At 47.8% G+C, this 12648-nt stretch overlaps 1 protein-coding gene across 1 annotated transcript in view; it reads right to left on the bottom strand.

Annotated features, from left to right (window-relative positions):
* Nucleotides 1-6015: 6015 nt before the first annotated feature.
* LOC140427639 (endoplasmic reticulum membrane-associated RNA degradation protein-like) overlaps nucleotides 6016-12648 on the bottom strand; it is a 52803-nt gene continuing 46170 nt past the window's right edge. Inside the window, exons 16-18 of the mRNA XM_072513076.1 lie at nucleotides 11325-11543; nucleotides 10505-10618; nucleotides 6016-6263 (exon numbers count right to left, since the gene is read on the bottom strand). Of these exons, the coding sequence (XP_072369177.1) occupies nucleotides 6101-6263; nucleotides 10505-10618; nucleotides 11325-11543 (496 nt within the window). The 3' untranslated portion in view covers nucleotides 6016-6100. The remainder of the gene's footprint in view (nucleotides 6264-10504; nucleotides 10619-11324; nucleotides 11544-12648) is intronic.

A 12648-nucleotide genomic window follows, 5' to 3' on the forward strand; every position in this document is an offset into this window, starting at 1 on the left:
CTTTGTAATTTGACTGTTAGATGCTCTTTGTAATTATAGCCTTGGGACCAGTCCAGTCAAAGTTTTGTGGCTTTCATTTCCTATTTGTTAACAATCGTACGAGCCAAACTTGGGAGAATGTCTCATTTTCTCAAATTAACAATCCATCCACAAAACGGAGGGAATGAGATTTTTGAAAATGCCATTAAGTTAACAGCATTCTTCAAGTTGATCATTAGAAGACCGATTTTACCCTCCCCTGGGACACAGGATACACAAGTCAGGCTGGCAGGTCACGTTTGTTGAATCATTCGCTGGTATGTACTGCCACTTTGTGGCAGAGAGACCTAACTGCGTCCAACGCACCATTCGTTGCTTCTCCCCAAAATAAATGCTCTTATTCCTTCCATTTTGAAAAAATATATTATATTTATTGATGTTTTACATTTTAACAAACAACGCAACAAAACCCACAGGAATGGTACAACATTGCAGGAAAACCAGACCCGTTTGTAACCCTGCAGGATCCAATCACGGATTCTTTATACCCATCCATAAAAAACAAGAAAACTCGCAAGTGCCCCAGTTCTAAAAGGGCGTTACAAAAAGACCACAAAACTCAACATAACCCCAGTCCCAGGCCCAGAACTGAACCAACATCATTCCGTACAATTATACAGAGAGGATCAGCAGCTATATATTTGGATTATGATCTGTGCCGTCAACGTCTCCCAACAAAAGAGACAGAGATCTACCAGGAGTGGGTGACGACGGGTCAGGAACGAACTGTGAATCCATATTCCCCGTAAAAAAGCACCCGACCGTTAGTGTGTGTGTGTTGGGGTGGGTGGGGGGAAAGAGGTGATAGGATATCAACTAAAGTACAGAACGCAGCTCAACCCCAGGCATCTGTGCACAGAAGTGTCCTTCCAGGATGTCCCTAATAAGTGCCTTCAGGAAGGGACATCACAAGCTCCAGGGGGCAACAGGACAGCAGTCACAGCACCGGACCTGGCCTAGCCCAGCACGCTCCAAAACACAAAAGCCAGCAGCCCCAGCACCCCCCAAAGCCTAAACCCCAGCTGGTCCTGCACCACTTCAACCACACTCGGGGGCAGTGCACTCCCCGACCACCCAACTCCAGACCAACCATCCACCCATCACCCTGCCATGGCTCCACTCATCTTCACCATCAACGAGACAAGAGGTGTCTAAAATACACTCCCATCCCATAACCACAAGGGTAACTGCACATAAAAAGAAAGGAATATAATTGTACACAGACCACACAAATAGACTTAATATGAAATGAAAAATGAAAATCACTTGTCACAAGTAGGCTTCAATGAAGTTACTGTGAAAAGGCCCTAGTCGCCACATTCCGGCGCCTGTTCGGGGAGGCTGGTACGGGAATTGAACCGTGCTGCTGGCCTGCTTTAAAATCCAGCGATTTATCCCAGTGTGCTAAACCAGCCCCTGGTTTTTGCCGGATAACAAGAGACTTCTCCCTTGGACTGACACTTCACACACCCTTTAACATAGAACATACATTGCAGAAGGAGGCCATTCGGCCCATCGAGTCTGCACCAACCCACTTAAGCCCTCATTTTCCACCCTATCCTTGTAACCCAATAATCCCTCCTAACCTTTTTGGACACGAAGGGAAATTTAGCATGGCCAATCCACCTAACCTGCACATCTTTGGACTGTGGGAGGAAACCGGAGCACCCCGAGGAAACCCACGCACACACAGGGAGAACGTTCAGACTCCGCACAGACAGTGACCCAGCGGGGAATCGAACCTGGGACCCTGGTGCTGTGAAGCCACAGTGCTAGCCACTTGTGCTACTGTGCTGCCCTTACAGGATAAAAGACAACAAATCATCAACAGCATAATTATAATGGAGTAATGTCCAGGATTATTGAAGAACTGCAGGATAATAACACCATGTAAAGGCCAAAGTCATGACAGGATCATCACTTCCCAGGATTTCTGGAGGATTCCAATGAACGAAGCACCTTCACTTAACAGGATAATAGGCGGCCAGTTGTCAGGGGGCCCAGCCGACCACAGGCCTCAAAGATCAGATACATCGGACTCCCGTTGAATCTGATGTACCCAGCCCCCAAATCAGGATTCTTAAAAAACTCAAGTCAGGAACTCGCCTCATTTCCCGCCAGAAGCAGGACACACCTTTCCCGGCCCCTGCCTCCCGAATCCAGCAGGATATGCGAAATGCAGTATCTCAACAAACAGCCCTGACCATGAAAAGTGCTCTATCACATGCTTGGATTCTCTCCTGCACCTCCACCATTCTCTCAAGGATATTCTGCGGTGGCGCAGTGGTTAGCACTGCTGCCTCACGGCGCTGAGGTCCCAGGATCGATCCCGTCTCTGGGTCACTGTCCGCGTGGAGTTTGCACATTCTCCCCGTGTCTGCGTGGGTTTCGCCCCCACAACCCAAAGATGTGCAGGGTAGGTGGATTGGCCACGCTAAATTGCCCCTTAATTGGAAAAAATGAATTTGGTACTCTCAATTTTTTTTTAAAAAAGAGGATACTTTGCGGTTCCTTAAGACCTGCAACACGGAGCCGAGATCATCATCATCTGGAACAACTCTCTCAGAGGCAGTCATCATCCCGATGCCTCCTGCACTGCCGAGGCACAGGCCCACTCATCAGCAACGCCACTGCAAACTGGGCCCCACCCCAGCCAACTCCGACCACCTGAATCACACAAGGATTCGTTCTGGGTTAACTCGGCTCCTCATCGCAAAACTCAGGATCATCCAGGGACATATTACGGACCATGTGCCCGAAAAAAGACAATTATGAAATGTGCACCAGGATAAAGTAAAGGATTAAAAGGTGAGCAGAGCCAGAGCTCCTGAAAACACAGCCGCTCCTGTGTTCACATCTTTGGCCGTCATCGATACGAGGTTATGTTTTCGGACTAGGTGCTTTTGTGATGCAGCTTCATTTTCTACACACTGGCCCAAAGGTGGTGCAATTCTATTATCACTAGACTCGTAATCCAGAGACCCAGCGTCCTGCTCTGGGGACCGGGGTTCAAATCCCACCATGGCAGTGTAATGATGACCATGAAACCATTGTCGATTGTTGTAAAAACCCATCTGGTTCACTAATGCCCTTTAGGAGGGGAAAGTCTGCTGCCCTTACCTGTGACTCCAGACCCACAGCAATGTGGTTGACTCTTACCTGCCCTCTGAAATGGCCTAGCACGCCACTCAGTTCAAGGGCAATTAGGGATGGACCACAAATGCTGACCTTGCCGGCAACGTCCATGACAGAATTAAAAAGAATATTCTGTGCCTGTGTGGCACTCTGGTGTCAGGCATGCGGGAACCGCCCAGATGAAAGAGATACAGAGGCACCTGCTGAGATGGGTCTGGAGTCTCCAGTACCAGTCATTTAACAGCACCCTTCGGCATCATAGTGCAAAAGTTTACAAACTCGAAGAGTTCATATTGGTGTGAAGTGTGGAAAATCCCGGATGCAATTCTACCCAGTTTCAGAACATCGAACATACAGTGCAGAAAGGGGCCATTCGGCCCATCGAGTCTGCACCGACCCACTTAAGCCCTCACTTCCACCCTATCCCCGTAACCCAATAACCCCTCCTAACCTTTTGGACACTAAGGGCAATTTATCACGGCCAATCCACCAAACCTGCACGTCTTTGGACTGTGGGAGGAAACCGGAGCACCCGGAGGAAACCCACGCACGATCGAGGCAACTCTAAAATTAAATTAAATTAAACTCCACAAGATGGGGAAGGGAAAGGCACTGATACAAACCTATTCCTTACATGGTTCGGGTCTGTAATGAAGTACTTAAGTTATGAAATTTAAATGTACTTAAGTGTCTGTAAGGATGGCGGATAAGTTTGCAATTTAAAAACAAGTGGAAATACATTTTTACTCCTCTTCCAGTAGCCCATTCAACATTTCCCCTTTATCCACTGAATTTGATTTTTGTTACATGCTTGCATGTTTATAACCCGATTACACAGCCTTTATGAATTGTGACACTGCGATTCAGCCGTTGCCCTGTGAATGTATTTCTTGTACATTATCATTGTAATAAAACGGTATGACCTAGCTCAGAAGTGACGCCGCACACTAATGATAGCAGTGTTCAATTCCATTCGCAGTCCCTCAGATACATTCTGTGTTCACCTGCAGCAAGACCTGCACAACATTCAGGCTTAGGCTGATAGTAGCAAGTAATGTTCATGTTACACAAGTCCCAGGCAGTGGTCATCTCCATAAAGAGGGAACCTAACCGTCTTGCCTTCACATTCAATAGGGTTACTATTGTTGAATCCCCCTCGAGGGGGGGGGGGGGGTGTCAACCAGTGACCAGAAAATTAATTGGACCACAGTAAGGCAGAGCTCATGTATTCTGACAGGTGGCTCATCTATGAACTCCCCTAAGCTGCTTCACCATCTGCAAGTCACAAGTACCATTGGCGGAATGGTAGCACAGTGGTTAGCACCATGACTTCACAGCGTCAGAGTCCCAGGTTCGATTCCGGCTTGGGTCACTGTCTGTGCGGAGTCTGCACGTCTCCCCGTGTGTGCGTGGGTTTCCTCCGGGTGCTCCGGTTTCCTCCCACAAGTCCCGAAAGACGTGCTGTTAGGTGAATTGGGCATTCTGAATTCTCCCTCTGTGTACCCGAACAGGTGCCGGAATGTGGCGACTAGGGGCTTTTCACAGTAACTTCATTGCAGTGTTAATGTAAGCCTACTTGTGACAATAATAAAGATTATTATTCCAAATATGTACTTGTATTTTTGTGCGTTTAAGGTTCAGGTTATAAGACTCTCTGAGATGTCAGTGAGTTTACTCAGTATCTGAGTTGGGAACATAGGAATCGAAGCAGGCCATTCAGCCCATCGATCCGACTCCACTATTCAATACGATCATGGATGATCATCCACTCCACTGCCTTTTTCACATACTATTCCCGTATCCCTTAGAAATCTTTCCCCGTATCCCTTAGAAATCCATCAATCTCTGCTTTAAACATACTTAGTGACTGAGCTTCCACAGCCTCTGTGGTAGAGAATTCCAAAGATTCACAAAGAAATAGCTCCTCACCTTGGTCCCAAGTGGCTTTGCCCTTATTTTAAAATTGTTCCCCTTGGTTGTCGACTCCCCAACCAGGGGAAGACCACAAGATATAGGAGCAGAAGTAGGCCCCTTGGCCCATCGAGTCTGCTCCGCCATTCATTGAGATCATGGCTGATCTAACCCTCAATTCCACTTTCCCACCTTATCCCCAAAACCCTGGATTCCCTTACTGATTAAAAATCTTACCGGTGTCCTTTTGTCTTTCCATTTAAGTATCCGATAGGCGATATTGGTCAAGTGTTCCCAGTTGGATTCTCACCCCATAATGAGTGATTCGGTTTTTAGACAGACTTTTTATGGGCCTCAGGAATCCGATACTGGTTGGAATCCGGCTTTTCCAACATAACAGTGACTTTGTGCTGATGTGGTGCCTCCTGCAGCGGGATAGGTTACTAGCAATCACTCCATGATGCCTGGAGCACGAGGTCATGAGTGGAACATGTACCCAGCTTGGAACACAAGGAGGAGGATGGATGGGAATGGGGAAAGTAGACAGTACCGAGAAATAAAACGGCAAGTATTGAGAATGTAACTACAATGCCTCCCTGGACAATCTGTTGCATGAAGGAGTCACCCAGTCTTGGACTAAAGATGAGAAGGCCAGGCAGGTTCTGGGTGCAATCTCTGACCCTCGCTCCATCAGCAGTAGCTTTGTTATTCGCACTGGGCATCAGGGTTAGGAAGGGGAAGGCAAACCAGGTTCTTGCTTCTGATTACTACCCACTGTGCATGTGCAGACCGGATTGAGAATGACTGTGACGCCCTCCACCATAAAACCACCACCGGTATAGGCTCATAAATACACCTCTTATACCCGTACCTATAGAATTGCTACCCGCAAGAGTCTTCAGAATAACAAGAGAAAATTAAAAGTGAGAGTGGGTGTACCTAATATATTAAAAATATAAATAATTTATCACTATATATACCCATTCTAGATTAAGACCAAATACTCCCACCACATTCACGTTGCGCAGTCTGTTGTTACGTTACACCACTTGTTGTAAAAGTTTTTAACTTTCAATAACATTTTTTCAGTCAGGTCCCAGCTCTCGTCCCATTTATTTTTCTCCGGGCTCGTGTATGTCGCCATATTTTCTGTGTATTGCAACAATGTCTTCAGGAACCTGCAAGTGGAAATGCACGATATACTTAGAAAAATACACACACACACACACACACACACGACAGGAACTTTCCAAAATCATTCATTCATTAGCAATGTACAGAGAAGGCTCATTAATTCCGTTCCGTATTGGAGGCATTTTAGGTCAGTGATGGGCAATCTAGGCCGGTGAGTGGGCCGCTTGAGTGGCTTCTCCTTCATCTCAGTGGGCCGTAAGATTGAAATCGGGCTTCTTCACTAACCGTGAATAAGGTTGAATATAACTTAAGACATGGCAAAACAAGTTATAGAAAATGTTTGATCATTCATATATTAATAGGTCATTAACTTCGAACGGTTACAACATAAGAAATATTTACACAGAGGGAGCGCACGGCTCTCAGAGTCAATGTTGTGAGCAATCAGCACACTCCTCACTTCACTCGCCCTTGCTTTGTGTACAAATCGCTTCAGTCTTACCGGCAGGAAACAAAATACTACGCTGACAGAAATCTGCAGAATGTGGCAACCCTGCGCGTGGGCAACGGTCAATAAAATGTCTCGCGGGCCACACTTCGAACCCAGATGGGCTGCAGGTATCCTAAAGACTTGTATTTCCCGGAAGGCATTCGCTCCAAATGATTAGCGTCTTATCTCTCTGCCCCCCCTCCACGCTGATACGTCAAGAAGCGGATAAACACAAATCGTTCGAGGTCCAACACGGGTAGGAAAGATCATAAGAGAGAGGTTGTATACACCCACAACAATTTGTATTTAGATTGCGCCTTTACCATAGTATAACATCCCTGGTTGCTTCATGGAGTAAATGAATTTGACACCAAAACACACAGGATATTAAGACAGGTGACCACAGGTTGGTCAAAAAAGGTAGATTTTAATGGGGACCTTAAGAGAAAGAAAGAGCATTAGAGGGCCGGAAGGATTTAGGGCGGAAATTCCAGAGTTTGGGACCTGGGCAGCTGAAGTCACAGCCACCAGTGGTGATTCCCCAACAACTGCAGGTCAGTGGAGGAGTCTCGTGCTGTGGTTCACGAGTTTGAAGAGAGGTTTCCTGGCTGAGATGTCTCACAAATAAAGAGCAAAAAATAAATAGGAGCGCGTTCTCCGTTTGCAAAAGTCTCCTCATACCGGCTGCAAAGCTGCCATCTCCGGAGAGTGACATTTAGTGAAGGTTTCAACACAAACGGCCTCAAATTATTCCTGCCTTTTCCCACCTTGGTTTACTGGATTTGAGTGGACCAAGGTACGTTATGTCAACTAAAGGAGAGACAATGGTTCCCCCATCCTAACCCCAGCCGGTATCAGACAGCGTTCCCCGACCCTAACCCCAGCCGGTATCAGACAATGTTTCCCCACCCTAACCCCAGCCGGTATCAGACAATCGTTCCCCCACCCTAACCCCAGCCGGTATCAAACAATCGTTCCCCCACCCTAACCCCAGCCGGTATCAGACAATCGTTCCCCCACCCTAACCCCAGCCGGTATCAATCGTTTCCCCACCCTAACCCCAGCTGGTATCAGACAATCGTTCCCCCACCCTAACCGCAGCTGGTATCAGACAATGTTTCCCCACCCTAACCCCAGCCGGTATCAATCGTTCCCCCACCCTAACCCCACCCGGTATCAGACAATCGTTCCCCCACCCTAACCCCAGCCGGTATCAGACAATCGTTCCCCCACCCTAACCCCAGCCGGTATCAGACAATGTTTCCCCACCCTAACCGCAGCCGGTATCAGACAATCGTTCCCCCACCCTAACCCCAGCCAGTATCAGACAGCGTTTCCCCGACCCTAACCCCAGCCGGTATCAGACAATGTTTCCCCACCCTAACCCCAGCCGGTATCAGACAATGTTTCCCCACCCTAACCGCAGCCGGTATCAAACAATCGTTCCCCCACCCTAACCCCAGCCGGTGTCAGACAATCGTTCCCCCACCCTAACCCCAGCCGGTATCAATCGTTTCCCCACCCTAACCCCAGCTGGTATCAGACAATCGTTCCCCCACCCTAACCCCAGCCGGTATCAGACAATGTTTCCCCACCCTAACCGCAGCTGGTATCAGACAATGTTTCCCCTCCCTAACCCCAGCCGGTATCAATCGTTCCCCCACCCGGTATCAGACAATCGTTCCCCCACCCTAACCCCAGCCGGTATCAGACAATGTTTCCCCACCCTAACCGCAGCCGGTATCAGACAATCGTTCCCCCACCCTAACCCCAGCCAGTATCAGACAATGTTTCCCCACCCTAACCCCAGCTGGTATGAGACAATGTCTCCCCCACCCTAACCCCAGCCGGTATCAGACAATCGTTCCCCCACCCTAACCCCAGCCGGTATCAAACAATCGTTCCCCCACCCTAACCCCAGCCGGTATCAGACAATCGCTCCCCCACCCTAACCCCAGCCGGTATCAGACAATCGTTCCCCCACCCTAAAACCAGCCAGTATCAGACAATCGTTCCCCCACCCTAACCCCAGCCGGTATCAGTGTTTCACCACCTTCCAGATCTTCCCTACAAATTACAACACACAACCTTCCCTTCGGATTCACGGAGATGGATTGGTGGCTTTTTCAGACAGTTGGCACAGAAATGATGGGCTGAATGGCGTCCTTCTGTGTTATTTTTGTGTTCGTCCAACATGGCTCAGGTGGCACGGTAGCGCAGTGGTTAGCACTGTTGCTTCTCAGCTCCAGGGTCCCAGGTTCGATTCCCGGCTTGGGTCACTGTCTGTGCGGAGTCTGTACGTTCTCCCCTTGTCTGCGTGGGTTTCCTCCGGGTGCTGCGGTTTCCTCCCACAGTCCAAAGATGTGCAGGTTAGGTGGATTGGCCATGATAAATTGCCCTTGTGTCCAAAAAGATTAGGTGGGGTTACTGGGCTATGGGGATATGGTGGAGGTGTGGGCCTAAGGAAGGTGCTCTTTCCAAGGGCTGGTGCAAACTCAATGGGCCGAATGGCCTCCTTCTGCACTGTAAATTCTGATTCTACGATCCTGGTACTTGTTACGGTGGGAGGGCAAACTGAAAGTTCAGAGGAGAAAACCCGTCGCCACCTCGGAGCGAGATACAGGTGGCCGGGAGAAACGGGAGTAGGATTGGCCACAAGAGGCCATGAAGCCTGCTCTGCTGTTCGACATCACGGGTGATCCATCATCTCAACGTCACTTTCCCACCCGATCCCCATATTCCTTGAATCCTTGATTCCCAGCTTGGGTCACTGTCTGTGCGGCGTCTGCACGTTCTCCCCGTGTCTGCGTGGGTTTCCTCCGGGTGCTCCAGTTTCCTCCCACAGTCCAAAGACGTGCAGGTTAGGTGGATTGGACATTCTGAATTCTCCCTCTGAACAGGTGCCGGAGTGTGGCGACTAGGGGCTTTTCACAGTAACTTCATTGCAGTTTTAATGTAAGCCTACTTATCACAGAACTTACAATGCAGAAGGAGGCCATTCAGCCCATTGAGTCTGCACCAGCTCTTGGAAAGAGCACCCTGCCCAAGGTCAACACCTCCACCCTATCCCCATAACACAGTAACCCCACCCAACACTAAGTGCCATTTTGGACACGAAAGGCAATTTATCATGGCCAATCCACCTAACCTGCACATCTTTGGACTGTGGGAGGAAACGGAGCACCCGGAGGAAACCCACGCACACACTGGGAGGATGTGCAGACTCCGCACAGACAGTGACCCAAGCCGGAATCGAACCCAGGACCCTGAAGCAATTGTGCTATCCACAATGCTACCGTGCTGCCCAACTTGTGACACTAATAAAGATTATTATCCTTTCATTTTCACAATTCAAAAATTGTGACTCAATGAGCGAGCATCCTCTGGGGTATAGAATTCCAAATGGGTGATAAATGTGACCTGACCAATGACACCAGTGTCCCGAGGACAAGGCGACAATCAAGGCACCCGGTGAGTGAGACAAAGCTTGGGTGTAACTCTGTGCTCACAGTCATGGTAGACACAAACAGGATGAGACAAACCAATATGGCATTTCAAAACCAGCTGTTTGATTTCCCAACTATAATCTGTTGTACGCAGGTCTTGGGTTGCAGCAAGACCTCCTCCTCCTTCAGGTACCAGGCCTGGTGACCCACAGACTTCCATTGGGTTGATCAAGAATTGAGAGAAATGTTTAAATGGTTATTAAAAAGTGCTACATTAGAGATGAGACTAGAGCAACATTTTATCCCACATTGTGATCTGCAATGGTGTATTACAGGCTGCAGTACTTACTTCAAGTAGCAGTGCCATTCAGGAGGAGCCTTGGCACTCTTTGTAGGTGCATTCAGCAGTTCCACTGTTATAAGGAGAGTAAGTAGACTGAAAACGTGGTGCAAATACTGAACACTGTAAAAGAAAATGGTATCCCATCCTGATTCATCAAATCGGTTAGATACATCATCACAATACACTCATCACACAGGATTTACCACAATACCTTGGAGACACACACAGGCAACAAGGAAATACAGTCTACTCTGCACTACTCAGAAGTTTCTCAATTAGAACTTCCTGTCAATTTGATTTGTACAGACATAAAAATACACAGCCTCCAGCGCCATCCTGATTTATATTACAGGATAAATTGAATTTATTTTTTTTCCAGCAAAAATGAACAATTAAAATAAAAATTGTGCACAAGTCGCCTGCACACACACGCATGTGCACACACGCACATGTCCACGCTCTCGCACCCATAGGTGCAAGTCACACCGCCATAGGTGCAAGTCACACAAGTCACTCACACACAGGAAAACGTTCAGTGCATGGACAATAAATTGTGCTACATACGGCAGATGGAATTTTGAGGAACAGGATGTCAAACCGCCGCCCTATAGGTGAGCAGACTGGCAGGGCATGTCTGTCTTGTTCGAAATTTTACATAGCTAATTCTAGGCATTCCATTCTTTTTTGATTAATACACACCAAATGCTCAAAGGGTTCTATTTTCATAAAAGTAACTGGTTTATTTTTGAACAAAACGGCTGGAACAGCAATAGGCAGGGAACCAAAATGTTGTCAAAACGCAAAATATCTCACATCAATACCTTACCTGTCCAACATCCGAAAATAATTCTGCCTTTGCCGCGAGCGCAGGGATTTGTTCAGCCACTGTTGGTGACGCGATGCAGCACTACCCGTGATCTTCTCCGAAACAGTCAAGCACTGAGAGGTCATTTTCCTCAGTAAGGACACCACCTCCAAAACGGCCCGCGGGCAATACAAGGTGCACATGTGGCCGGTCAGCAGTTCAGTTACCAAATGCAGCTGCCTGGAATGGGAAGAGGCAGCCTCAGTTAGGACTGCAGAACTGTGGACACTGCTCACATCCAGCGCACAAAAACACGGAAAGAATATAACAACAACATTCATTTGTATAGCCTTTGCTGAGTTATATGATACCTTGGGCATGTTTCCTGTACAAGACACCAATTGCACATAAGGGATTGGGTAAACATGTCATGGGTTTATTTATTAAGACTAGGCACACGAGAACTGTTGTACTAAGGTATAAAGCTTAAAGGCGTCAGAGCCGTGTGTGTGCTCTGCTCAAAGTAAAAGTGAAACCAGGACTGGATCACATGAGAGATCTAGGTGTACAGGTCCACAGGTCACTGAAAGGGGCAACACAGGTGGAGAAGGTAGTCAAGAAGGCATATGGCATGCTTCCCTTCATTGGCCGGGGCATTGAGTATAAAAATTGGCAAGTCATGTTGCAGCTGTATAGAACCTTAGTTAGGCCACACTTGGAGTATAGTGTTCAATTCTGGTTACCACACTACCAGAAGGATGTGGAGGCTTTAGAGAGGGTGCAAAAGAGATTTACCAGGATGTTGCCTGGTATGGAGGGCATTAGCTATGAGGAGAGGTTGAATAAACTTGATTTGTTCTCATTGGAACGAAGGACGTTGAGGGGCGACCTGATAGAGGTCGACAAAATTATGAGGGGCATAGACAGGGTGGATCAGAATTTTTCCCCCAGAGTAGAGGGGTCAATTACTAGGGGGCATAGATTTAAGGTGCGAGGGGCAAGGTTTAGAGGAGATGTACGAGGCAAGTTTTTTACACCGACGGTAGTGGGTGCCTGGAATTCTCTGCCGGAGGAGGTGGTGGAAGTAGGGATGATAGTGACGTTCAAGGGGCATCTTGACAAATACATGAATAGGATGGGAATAGAGGGATATGGACCCCGGAAGCGTAGAAGATTTTAGTTTAGACGGGCAGCATGGTCGGCGCAGGCTTGGAGGGCCGAAGGGCCTGTTCCTGTGCTACACTTTTCTTTGTTCTTTGTTCTGATATCCCTTAAAGGCATATTGCAACCTTTAACATAGTAAAATGTCCCAGAGCACTTCACAGAAGTTTTATGAAACAAAGTT

This window comes from Scyliorhinus torazame, chromosome 1 (genome assembly GCF_047496885.1).
Source record: "Scyliorhinus torazame isolate Kashiwa2021f chromosome 1, sScyTor2.1, whole genome shotgun sequence".
Classification (NCBI taxonomy): Eukaryota; Metazoa; Chordata; class Chondrichthyes; order Carcharhiniformes; family Scyliorhinidae; genus Scyliorhinus; species Scyliorhinus torazame.